This window comes from Mobula birostris, chromosome 25 (assembly GCF_030028105.1).
Source record: "Mobula birostris isolate sMobBir1 chromosome 25, sMobBir1.hap1, whole genome shotgun sequence".
Taxonomy (NCBI): Eukaryota; Metazoa; Chordata; class Chondrichthyes; order Myliobatiformes; family Myliobatidae; genus Mobula; species Mobula birostris.
In genome coordinates, this window is record NC_092394.1 from 4,405,434 (window position 1) to 4,418,814 (window position 13,381).

At 48.9% G+C, this 13,381-nt stretch overlaps 1 protein-coding gene across 1 annotated transcript in view; it reads right to left on the minus strand.

The window, feature by feature from the left end:
* Positions 1-7,488: 7,488 nt before the first annotated feature.
* LOC140187644 (solute carrier family 13 member 2-like) overlaps positions 7,489-13,381 on the minus strand; it is a 36,345-nt gene continuing 30,452 nt past the window's right edge. Inside the window, exons 9-12 of the mRNA XM_072243168.1 lie at positions 12,375-12,496; positions 12,136-12,297; positions 9,477-9,614; positions 7,489-8,607 (exon numbers count right to left, since the gene is read on the minus strand). Of these exons, the coding sequence (XP_072099269.1) occupies positions 8,479-8,607; positions 9,477-9,614; positions 12,136-12,297; positions 12,375-12,496 (551 nt within the window). The 3' untranslated portion in view covers positions 7,489-8,478. The remainder of the gene's footprint in view (positions 8,608-9,476; positions 9,615-12,135; positions 12,298-12,374; positions 12,497-13,381) is intronic.

Genomic DNA, 13,381 nt, shown 5'->3' on the forward strand with positions numbered 1-13,381 from the left:
AATCTCCTCTGCACCCTCTCTAATCCAGGCAGCATCCCGGTAAATCTCCTCTGCACCCTCTCTAATCCAGGCAGCATCCCGGTAAATCTCCTTTGCACCCTCTCTAATCCAGGCACATCCTAGTGAATCTCCTCTGCACCCTCTCCAATCCAGGCAGCATCCTGGTAAATCTCCTCTGCACCCTCTCTAATCCAGGCAGCATCCTGGTGAATCTCCTCTGCACCCTCTCTAATCCAGGCAGCATCCCAGTAAATCTCCTCTGCACCCTCTCTAATCCAGGCAGCATCCCGGTAAATCTCCTCTGCACCCTCTCTAATCCAGGCAGCATCCCGGTAAATCTCCTCTGCACCCTCTCTAATCCAGGCAGCATCCCGGTAAATCTTCTTTGCACCCTCTCTAATCCAGGCAGCATCCCGGTAAATCTCCTCTGCACCCTCTCTAATCCAGGCACATCCTGGTGAATCTCCTCTGCACCCTCCCCAATCCAGGCAGCATCCTGGTAAATCTCCTCTGCACCCTCTCTAATCCAGGCAGCATCCTGGTGAATCTCCTCTGCACCCTCTCTAATCCAGGCAGCATCCCGGTAAATCTCCTCTGCACCCTCTCTAATCCAGGCAGCATCCCGGTAAATCTCCTCTGCACCCTCTCTAATCCAGGCAGCATCCTAGTAAATCTCCTCTGCACCCTCTCTAATCCAGGCAGCATCCTGGTGAATCTCCTCTGCACCCTCTCTAAAGCTTCCACATCCTTCCTATAATGAGGCAAACAGAACTGAACGTAATAATCCAAGTGTGGTCTAACCAGGGTTTTATAGAGCTGCAACGCTATCTCACAGGTCTTCAACTCAATCTCCCAACTAATGAACAGTTCCCCTCTTTATTTTCTCCCTGGTGAAGTGGACAGTGGCACTTCTCACAGGTTATGCTCCATCTGTCAGATCGCTGCCCTATCACCCTCCCTCTGGAGCCTCCTCACTTCCAGACCCGATTCTTGCATTATCAGTAAACTTGCCAGTTGCACCGTCAGGATCTTCATCACCAACAGCCTGTCCTGGTGGAACTACATAGATGACATGGCAAAGACAAGCTCACCAAATGCCTACTTCCTCAACCCGACCAATTTCTATCGATGCTCCACTGAAAGCATTCTATCTCGAAGCATCGCCGCTTTTAGTAACAGCAGCTCTGCTCAAGACCACAAGAAACTGGAGAGAGTTGTGGACACAGCTCAGCACATCATGCAGAGCAGCCTCCCCTCCATCAACCCTGTCTACACTTCTCACTGCCTCAGTAAAAGACTCAGCGTAATCAGAGACCCAACACACCCGGGCATTCGCTCTTTACCCCTCTCCCATTGTGCAGACAATACAAAAGCCTGAAAGCACGTCCCACCAGGCTCAAGGACAGATTATACCCTACTGTACACTAGTACGGCAAGATGGACTCTTGACCCCACAATCGACCGCTTTATAATTTTGCACTTTACTCTCTGCCTGCACTGCGCTTTCTCTGTAACTGTGACACTTCATTCTGCATTCTGTTAGTTTTCCCTTGTTCTATCTCAGTACACAGTGTAATGATTTGGTCAGTATGCAAGACAAGCTTTTCACTGGATCTCGCTACACGTGAGAATAATAAACCTAGTGTCCAATTTAAATTGACCCCTGGTTCTAGATCAGTACAGCATTTAATGCATTGCTCAACAGTGCTGTCCATGTGATCGGGGCTCGAATCCTGCCACTGTCCATAAGGAGTTTACTTCCCACCTTGCAGGCTTGACTTGACGTGCACATTGCATTTCACTGTGTACTTTGATGTACACTTGACAAATAAAGATATTCTTTAATCTTTAAACAAAAGATTTTCTCACAAGAGGAAACCTTCACTCCACACCTACCCTGTCACAACTCCTCACGAACTTCTGATTCAGTTAAATCCCTCCCAACCTTCCAAACAGCAGCAGATACAAGCCCAGAACAACAGGCACAAAATGCCACAGGAACTCAGCAGGTCAGGCGCGTCTATGGATATAAATAAACAGTTGATATTTTGGGCCGAGACCCTTCTTCTGGGCTGGAAAGGAAGGGGGAAGAACCCAGAACACGAAGGTGGTGGAGGTGGGGGGATGGAGTAGAAGCTGGCTGGTGATAGGTGAGACCAGGTGAGGGTGACAGGTGACAGGTGATGGTGAGACCAGGTGAGGGTGCAGCCAGGTGTGGGAGGTGGGGAAAGCAGTGTCAGGACTTTGGGATCTATCCCACTGTTGGCCACTAGAAGGCCTAGGTGGGCTTCTGGTTTCGAAACATTCTCACCTTGCTGTGTTACTGTGGTGATTAGCTACACCTCTGCCTAGTATTCTCCATGTGAATTGTTGTGTTCTTTGCTCGGGCTTTGAGCCAATACCTGATTGTGTGCCTGACCTGTCATCCACTGCCCTTACCCTTGCCCCTTTTTTGGAACTGTTGATTTGGGATGTAGTGCTTTTTTTGGGGGGGGGGGAATTTCTTGCCTGCTACTTTTTGACTCCTGTTTTTGTTATATTGAACCACTTCCTGGCCCTCTGATTTGGATTATTGCCTTTGTGTTGGAAAGGCAAACTATCTGGTAAAGTGCCTGTCTGAATATTCATTCTGGGCTCCTGTGAGTTCTACTCCTGAGCTCAATTCTCACCCATTCAGCCCCTGGGGTAGAGTTCTGGACTGCCATGCTGGAGACTGGGTTCAAGCCCGGACAGGCCTGACAGATAGCCCGTGGGGTTCCTGCTTCAGGTACCACTCCAGTAAACGTCAGAACTCCTTCCAACACGCTAGAAACTCCTGCAGATGCCAGAAATCTGTCTGAACATTATGCAGGACAGGCTTTTCACGGTAACTTGGTACATGCAGCAATAGTAAACAATAGCAAGTCAGAGGCTCAGTGCCCCGCACCAGTCCCTGCGACACACCAACCTGTTACATCTTGCAAGCTGGATAAAGATGCATTCCCGGTGAGTCTATTCACCAGCCAACATGTTCCCACCTCACTGCCTGTCTTTATTTTCCACACCCGGCTTGATGCCTAACGTCTTCTGGCCCACGCCACTTCTGTTTCTAGTTTTAATTCTATAATTGTTATGCTATTATATTTTATTATGGACCATTTATATTTCTTTGTCCTACTGTGGGACGGATTCATAGAGTAGTGTTTAGAACAACGCTTTACAGTACAGGTGACTTGAGTTCAATTCCTGCTGTTGTCTGCAAGGAGTTTGTACATTCACCCTGTGACCGCATGGGTTTCCTCCGGGTGCTCTGGTTTCCTCCCATAGTCCAAACACGTACCGGTTAGTAGGTTAATTGTCATTCTAAATTGTCCCGTGATTAGGCTGGGATTAAATCGGGGATTTCTGGGTTAGGGTCTGTTCCGTATTGTAGCTCAGTGAACAGATAAAATGAATCTCAGGGTAGTGTATGGTGACATAAACAAACTTTAATAATAAATTTACTTTAAACTTTGAACTTCTTGAAAGAGCTCCAATCAAATTGTCAAACATCATCTGTCTTTCTCTAAGCCACATGGACGTCACCTGATTACTGTGAATCTTTCGGCAAGATGCTATCACATCCCTAAGAATGTCTTCTAATACTTTCCCTGGGACAGAAGGTGATTTTAATGCTGGGCCATTTCATGGCTTCAACTAACGGAGCTACAATGGGTATTTCCCAATCTAACCCTTTCTCCTCTGAGCCTAGGTAAGTTTGGAAAATAAAACACGATATGTCAGGTGTGTAACACACACAAAATGCTGGAGGATCTATGGAGGGGGATGAACAGTCAATGCTTTGAACCGAGATCCTTTGTCAGGACTGGAAAGAAGAGGGCTCCCCCTTCCTTTCTCCCCTCCCCCCTTCTTTTTCCGTTCTCCATTCTGCCTTCCCCCTCAGCCCTTCTCTTATCCGACCTGGAGCACCCGGAACAGCCCCGGCAGTCACAGAGAGAGAGTGGGTGAACTGCACACAGACAGCGCCAGGCTGTGGTCAGTCCAGAACTCACTCTGGCACAAGACGTTGGCATCCCGTACATGCTGGCGATCCCGAGCAGAGGGCACGGCATGCTGGAGGAAACCGGCAAGTCAGGCCGAAACAGGCGACATTCCAGCCCAGAGCTGGCTGATGTCTCAGGCTGAATTCTGATGAAGGGCATCGGCCCTTCGGCCCATCTAGTCTGTGTTGCCCTGGATTTCCAGCATCTGCAGGAGCTCTTATCTGATCAGCCACTTCCTCTTGAAAACGCGGCTACCACCCAGCACACGTTATTTCTGGCAGCACTGACAGAATTATACTGTCGTACGTGTAACTACGTGGCATACTTGCACTTTATATCAACTTGTACACCCACAGAAGATTTTTTATTATCTGTTAATATCATTTTATGTGCTTCTACTTAAGGCCGTCACCTCTACTGGGGCACAGGATATCGGCAGCAACTCAGAGTCGTCTGTCCATCACCTCTACTGGGGCACAGGCTGCGGACGGCAGCTCACCTGGATCCTCTGTCCATCACCTCTACTGGGACACAGGCTGCGGACGGCAGCTCACCTGTATCCTCTGTCCTGGGCCGAAGGTTGATCGACTCTCTGGGCTCTGCCTTCACCGCACGACTTCAACTGTCTTCTCGGCGAAGATCCTCCCTCTCCCAGGGGTGGGGCCTTTGGAGCTTCTGTACCTCTGGGTTTTTACGGGATGGGGCTGCTAACCCCACACCCAACCCCTCCCCTTTCACAGCCAGGCCTGGGACTGTCCATAGTGGAGTTATTCTATGTGCAGTATGTGATATATGTTCCGTGGTTTTACATCCTGGTCCCAGAGGACCATTGTTTCGTTTCTGTATACATGCGTACGGTTGAATGACGATAAACTTGAACTTTAGAGAACATCAGAAAGTTTTTGACAAGAACAGGCCATTCGGCCAAACAAAGCTTGCCAAACTCCTATTCACATAGTGTGTTGAAATAACTATCGAGTTTAGATTTGGAAGTCTCTAAGGTACTTCTCTCAACCACACAACCAGGTAGTTTGTTCCATGTGTTTACAACTCGCTGTGTAAAGAAATGCTTCCTGATCTTAGTCTGAAATCTCCCCTTAACCAGCCTCCACCTATGGCCCCGTGTCCTTGTTGATGGATTAGTTTTGAAGTAGCAGCTGATGACCACCTTACTTGTACCCTTCACGTCTTTGAACACTTATATCATGTCTCCTCTCGTTCTACATCTGCTTAGGCTAAAAAGATTTAAGTCTTTCAATCTTTCTTCATAGCTCATACCCCACAGATCTGGAATGAGTCTAGTCACCCTGCTCCAGACTCTCTCCAGTGTCATCACATCGCTCATACAACACGGGGACCAGAATTGTACATTGTACTCAGGATGTGGCCTCAGAAATACAGTATACAGCTCAAGGAGAACATTTCTTGACTTGAACTCCACTGAGCCCAACATTCTATTGGTCTTCCTGATCGCTTTTGTGCATTGTCTAGATGTTGATAGAGATGAGTTTACCAGGACGCCCAAATCCTTCTCATACAGTGCGCTTTCTAACGCAAGACCCCACATTATAGATTCATATCTAATATTTCTACTTCCTGTTTGTAATACTTTACATATACTTGCATTAAATTTCATCTGCCATTTATCTGCCCACATCTGGATTTTGCTTAGATCTCACTGTATTGATTCTACTGCCTGAAATGTTATCAGCCTGTCCCCGTAATTTTGTGTCATCGGCAAACTTTACTAGTTTATTTGTTGTGTGCTTATCCAAATCATTAACGTAAATTAGAAACAGCAATGGCCCCAAAACCAATCCCTCTGGAACATCTGAGTGTGAAAATGATCCCATCCTCATAACTCTCTTTCTGAGCTAATTCTGTACCCACTCACACACCTTACCCTGAATCCCCACCTCCTGTAATTTTATTATTAGCCTCTTGTGGGGTACCTTCTCAAAAACCTTCTGAAAGTCCAAGTAAACGATATCAACCTCTCTATTGTTATCATAAGTTGCCTCTTCTTTGAACTCCAGCATGATTTCTCTTTTTTGAACCCATGCTGGCTTTCTGCTAACATGCCTGTTCTTATCAGCTGCTTTCCCACCTCATTCTTTATTAACGTTTCCATTATCTTGCCTGAGATAGTTACCAGTGTCAGTGTGGTCACCCTTCATATATACTGGGACAATGTCAGCCCATTACCAGTCCTTGGGACTTCACCAGTTGTCACTGACTTTTGAAAAGTACACGTTAGGGGTTTGTATATATAATTACAGAGCTCTTTGAGTTCCATTGGGTACATGTTGTCTGGCCCTGGAGATTTATTAACTTTCAGTCTTTTCAGCTGAAGCAGGATCTCACTTTCTAAGATCCCTATGTCACTTAAAACAGCCTTATTTTTCTCTACACTTACTAACGTCTCCACAGGTGAATGTTTTGGCAAAATATGAGTTAAGAGTATCTGCTACATCCTTCCCTGCGTAAGTTAACACCCCATTATTGTTCCTAAAATGCTGAACTTCCTCCTTGACTTTTCCTCTGTTACTAAAATAGTGAAATAAATCTCCTGAGCTCAACTGGTGGATGAAATCTGCAAGGACCCTGGGATTTGTTGACTCCAGGGATTTGGTGGTTACTGTTCTCCTGCCCCTTGCTGGCTGCAAATTCCTGATCTATGGTTATCTCTGGGATGTTACATGGAGACAGAACCAAACATGGCTGCAGTGAAAGGGCGGGGAGGAAGGTGGGGGTGATTTCACTGAAGCACGCTCCTGTAATGAGGCGGGTACAAGGTTGAATCAGTGGAGAGAAGCACAGAAACAGGCCATTCAGCCCTCCTCTTCCATGCTGACCAGAGTGCACCCATCCATATTAATCCCTCTGCCAAAACTTGGCCCAGACCCTCTCATGCTCAGGGGGATCAACTGTCATCTTCAGAATTCTCACTGCTGTCAGTGACTCAGCTTTCACCACTCTCTTCCAGGTAGTCTCCACTCTCCAGGTGAAGAAATCTCCCTCGGTACACACCACTCTCCACTCTCCGGGTGAAGAAATCTCCCTCGGTACACACCACTCTCCACTCTCCGGGTGAAGAAATCTCCCTCGGTACACACCACTCTCCACTCTCCGGGTGAAGAAATCTCCCTCGGTACACACCACTCTCCACTCTCCGGGTGAAGAAATCTCCCTCGGTACACACCACTCTCCACTCTCCGGGTGAAGGAGTCTCTCTTGGATTCCTACATTTCACTTCTCTCCGACCCTAACTCTATGTCTTCTGATGGGGCAAGGTCTCCTGTTCTCTGCCCTTTGCACACTTCTTTTCAATTTCTACCGCACCCCCCCCCGCCCCCACCAGCCGTCACCATCATCTCTTTATCTCCTCTGCTCAGGGAGAGCAGATACACACTCCTTTCTCAGCCTCCCACCCCCTCAGACAACAAACAGGTCACAGAATGTCAGGATACTTTTCATTTAATGTTTCTATGATCTCCAGTTCAACTAAATTCAAACTCCCAGGTTTCACCTACATGGAGACAGACAGGCACACACACACACACACACACACACACGCGCACACACACACACACACACAGACACACACACACAGACACACACAGACACACACACACACAGACACACACAGACACACACACACAGACACACACACACACACAGAGACACACACACACACACACACACACAGACACACACACACACACAGAGACACACAGACACACACACACACACACACACACACGGAAGCACATCCACACATTCACACTCACATTCAGACAAAGCACAAATATGCACAGATACACGTGCACACACATGTCACACGCGTGTTGATGGGTGTGCGTGTGTGTAATTTATAAGTACATACACATGTCTATTCAGAAGCACAAGTGTGCCCGTACACGCGTACTCACACCCATATCGATAAACGCATGTGGTAACGTGCCAGTGAACACTTGGAATCCTGGCAGAAGTTTGGGAGTCCGGGTGCAATCCGATGATAAACACCGGAGATTCTGCAGACGCTGGAAATTCAGAGGAAGACATACAAAATGCTGCAGCATCTCAGCAAGTCGGGCAGCATCTGTGGAGAGGTATAAACAGTCGATGTATCAGCCCGGCTGGTGCTCAGGTCCAGCTCTGCGGCTCGGAGTCTCCGACCCCAGCGGATGCCGGCGGGCGTGTGCAAACCGTGCAGCCGGTGACGAGGTGAGGCGAATCGACGGAGTTGACGACAAGGTCAAGGTGTCCATGTGTCCAGTCAGCTGACCAGCGGCAGCGGCAGTAACAAAGTCTTTGTGCAAAGGCTCAGGATGTCCAGGCTAATATGACACTTGCGTGACTAGATTTGGTGGCAGCGGGGCGGCTGTTCGTGATCAATGAGAGCGGGGTTACCGGTGGAGAGGCAGACTACAAGCTGCTTGATCCAGGCCCTGACTCAAGGCTGGGCGGTGCTGTTTACCCAGCTGGGGATATTACCCAGGTCAAACATCAGCATTCCCCAAGTGTTCACTGCCAGCGAGATTACCAGCACGCCGATCAGGTTGACGATGAATCCAGCTCTCACCTGACAGATATCAGAGAAACGGAGGGGGGAAAAAGCGTGTGAGGTCAATGTGAGAGGTCAGTGAAACTCCCGCTACACTCCCGAGGTCAGACACAGAGTGAAACTCCCTCCGCATCGCCCCATCACACCCGGTGTCAGACACAGAGTGAAACTCCCTCCACACCATCCCATCACACACTCCCGGGGTCAAACACAGAGTGAAACTCCCTCCACACCATCCTATCACACACTCCCGGGGTCAGACTCAGAGTGAAACTCCCTCCACACCATCCTATCACACACTCCCGGGGTCAGACACAGAGTGAAGCTCCCTCACACCGTCCCATCACACACTCCCGGGGTCAGACACAGAGTGAAGCTCCCTCACACCGTCCCATCACACGTTCCCGGGGTCAGACACAGAGTGAAGCTCCCTCCACACCGTCCCATCACACACTCCCGGGGTCAGACACAGAGTGAAGCTCCCTCCACACCGTCCCATCACACGTTCCCGGGGTCAGACACAGAGTGAAGCTCCCTCCACACCGTCCCATCACACACTCCCGGGGTCAGACACAGAGTGAAGCTCCCTCCACACCGTCCCATCACACACTCCCGGGGTCAGACACAGAGTGAAGCTCCCTCCACACCGTCCTAACACACACTCCCGGGGTCAGACACAGAATGAAGCTCCCTCCACACCGTCCCATCACACGTTCCCGGGGTCAGACACAGAGTGAAGCTCCCTCCACACCGTCCCATCACACACTCCCGGGGTCAGACACAGAGTGAAGCTCCCTCCACACCGTCCCATCACACTCTCCTAGGGTTACCCTCTTCATCACGCTCTGGATGTTGGCCATCCTAGGTCCCTGCTGGTAATGACCTACCATGTCTGACACCTTCAGGTAGCCGTAGGAGAAAACGATTGAGTTTGGTGGGGTTGCCACCGGCAACATGAATGCGAAGGATGCACAGAGGGTGCAGGGCAGCATGATGTAGAGTGGGTTGATGTTAATCCTCAGGGCCTGTGAATCCAAACACAACACACAGCAGATGACACCAAGGGTGGAGGCGTTGTAGATAGTAAGAAGGTTGTTCTAGTCACAACAGGATACAGAGCTGCGCTGAGAAATGTCAGGTGCAGTTCATTCTGAAGAAGTATGAAGTGATTCAAAAGTTCAAAGTAAATTTTATCAAAATATAACTATGTCATCATATACGGCCCTGACATTCATTTTCCTGTGGGCATTCTCGATAAATCTGTAGAATAGTAACCATAAAAGGATCAAATTCACTTTGGAAGCCCCAGCTTGAAGGCAGAGTACAGGGTGAATGGCAGGGCTGGGTTTAGATCAGTGTGGAGGTACAAAGGGATCTTGGGGTTCATACCCAGAGATCCCTCCAAGCTGCCGCACAAGTTGCTGGGGAGGGTAAGAAGGTGAACGACGTGCTGGCCTTCATTAGTTAGGGATTGAGTTCAAGAGCAATGAGGTAATGTTGCAGGTCTGTAAGACCCTGGTTGGACCACACTGGAATATTGTGCTCAGTTCTGGTTGCCTCATTATAGGAAGGATGTGGAAACTTTAGAGAGGGTATAGAGGAGACTTACCAGGATGCTGTCGGGATTAGAGAGCATGTCTTATGAGGACAGGGTGTGCAAGCCAGGGCTTTTCTCACTGGAGCAAAGGAAGGTGACTTGATAGAGGTGTACAAGGTGATAACAGGCAGAGATAGAATGGACAGCCAAAGACTTCCTCCCAGAGCAGAAATGGCTAATACAAGGGGCATAATTTTATTGTAGGAAAGTATATGGGGGATGTCAGAGAAAATTCCTTATGCAGAATGTGGTGGGTGTGTGCAAGAAGCTGCCTGGGTGGTGATAGAGGCAGGTCCATTTGGGACTTTTAAGAAATCCTTGACAGGCATATGATGATAGACAAATGGAGGATTATGTGGGAAGGGAGGAGTAGATTGATCTTAGAGTCGGTTAATGGGTTAGCACAACATCATGAGCTGAAGGGCCTGTACTGTGCTGTACTGTTCCATGTTCAATGTTCCATGTTGTATGTTCTATATTCCATGTTCCATGTTGTATGTTCTATATTCCGTGTTCCATGTCGTATGTTCTATATTCCATGTTCCATGTTGTATGTTCTATATTCCATGTTCCATGTTGTATGTTCTATATTCCGTGTTCCATGTCGTATGTTCTATATTCCATGTTCCATGTTGTATGTTCTATATTCTATGTTCCATGTTGTATGTTTTCTGTTCCATGCTCTAGGCTCCATGTTTTAAATAATTTCAGTGTTTAGTGTGGGTCGACCCATTAACCCTTCGACCTGCACTGGGACCATAGCTCTCCAAACCCTTCCAATCGATGTATCTACACAAATTTCTCTTAAATGCTGAAATTGACCCACCCTTCCATCACATGCAATTTCAGCAATTTCCCCACTCTCACCACCCTCTGTGTGAAGAGGTTTCTCCACATGTTCCCCCTAAACACTTCGCCTTTCACCATTAACCCATGGCCTTAGTTCTATTCTCACCCAGCCTCAATGGAAAAAGCCTGTTTGCATTTACCCTATCAACACCCCTCATGCCCGGGATCAGCCTTTCAAGTTGTTCCTAGGCGTATCCCATCGACGATCTCGCCTCTCCCAGGAGTGAGGTCCTTGGAACTTCTGCTAGCGTTTCTGTTGCGCTGGGTCTTTACGGGATGGAATTGCTAGCCCCATCCCAACCCCTCTCCTTTCACAGTCGGGATTGGGTCCATCGATAGTGGAATTATTCACTGGGTTTCTACGGTATGAGATTGTTAATCCTACACCCAACATTCCTCCTTTCACAGCTGGGATTGGGACTGTCCATGGTGGAATTATTCACTGGGTTTCTACGGGATGGGATTGTTAACCCCATATCCAACCCCTCTCCTTTCACAGCCGGGATTGGGACTGTCCATGGTGGAATCATTCACTGTGTTTCTACGGGATGAGATTGTTAATCCCACACCCAACCCCTCTCCTTTCACAGCCAGGATTGGGACTGTCCATGGTGGAATTATTCACTGGGTTTCTATGGGATGGGATTGTTAACTCCATAACCAAACCCTCTCCTTTCACAGCTGGGATTGGGACTGTCCCTGGTGGAGTTCTCAGTGAAGTTACAGGTTGAATCAGTTACCCACTGGTGCTCTAACTGAGAGGTTCCCAGCCTGGGGTCGATGGACTGCTTGCCTAATGGTATTGGTCCATGGCATCAGAACGGCTGGGAGATCCTGCTCCACTGAGATACGAACTTCGATAATAAATTTACTTTGAACTTTGACCTCTTGTTACTGGATCAGGACTCAGATTAAACAGCTGTTGAACAGAGTCAGGGAGAGATGGGGGTTGCTGTAGGGGAAACACCCTCCCTGTGGGAGACCCGGAAAATCAGGTGGTTGAGTTCTGCACGGACCCATTGCGCCAAGGGGCCAGCGAGGTGGGGGAGGGAGGCCCCCGAGAACCCAGTGGGGGGGGAGGGGGCACTGAGCCAACTCACCATTGCCGACAGGATGGGCAGGAAGAGTGAGGTGGTCGCCACGTTGCTGGCACACTCGGTGAAGATGGCGATCAGCAGGCATAGCAGAATGACAATGGCCCATGGCGGAATGGCCTCCAGCGGTGTGAGCTGGCCCCCGAGCCAGGTGGAGAGGCCGGACCTCTGCAAGAAACAGAAATGACCTTGAATTCCAGGCGCAGGAGCGAGGGAAGCTCTCCAGTCGGAAACATTTCTATTACCTCACTGCCCCTCGCCAGGGCAAAGCCCCCTCCCAAAAGCAGCACCACGTTCCAAGCCATCTTCTGCTGGACTACCGGCCAGTTGAGCAGGGGCGGAGCGGGGCCATACCTGAGCCTGTTACCTGGAAGATAAAAAACTTTTACTCCACTGCAGTCGGGAGGCCTCCACCTCAACCTGCCCCCATCGCCTCTTTGAACAACTCTGTTGTAGGGACACAGGACACAGAGTGTCTTGGAACATAGAATACAGGCCCTTCAGCCCACAATGTTTTGCCGACCTTTTAATCGACGCCGAGGTCAATCTAACCCTTCCCTCTCAGATCACACTCCACTCTCTATCACCCATGTTCCAATCTAAGAGTCTGTTAAATGTTTCTAATGGATCTGCCTTTACCACCACCCCGGGCAGGGAGTTCCACACACCCACCGCCTCTGTGTAAAGAGCTTACCTCTGACATCCTCCCCGATACTTTCCTGCAATCGCATTACAATTATGCCTCCTCATGTTAGCCGTTTCCACCCTGGGAAAGAGACTCTGGTTCCACTCTACCTTTGCCTCTTTCCATCGTGTACACCTTCATCAAGTCACCTCTCAGCCTCCTTCACTCCAAAGTGAAAAGCCTTAGCTCATTTAACCTATCCTCAGAAGACATGCTCCGTAACCCAGGCAGCATCCTGGAAAGTCTCCTCTGCACCCTCTCTAAAGCTTCCACATCCTTCCTATAATGAGGCACCCAGAGCCGAACATAATATTCCAAGTGTGGTCCAACCAGGGTTTTACAGCGTCACCTTGTGCCTCTTGAACTCAAACTCCCGACTAATGAAGGCCAACGCACCAAACGCCTTCCTAACCTGCCTGTCAATTTGCATGGCAACTCTGAGGGATCTATGGATGTCAGCCCAACAAGACCCCTCTGCTAAACCACACCACTAAGAATCCTGCCATTAACCCTGGTATCCTGCCTTCCACCTTCCAAAATAAACCACTTCACACTTTTCCAAATTGA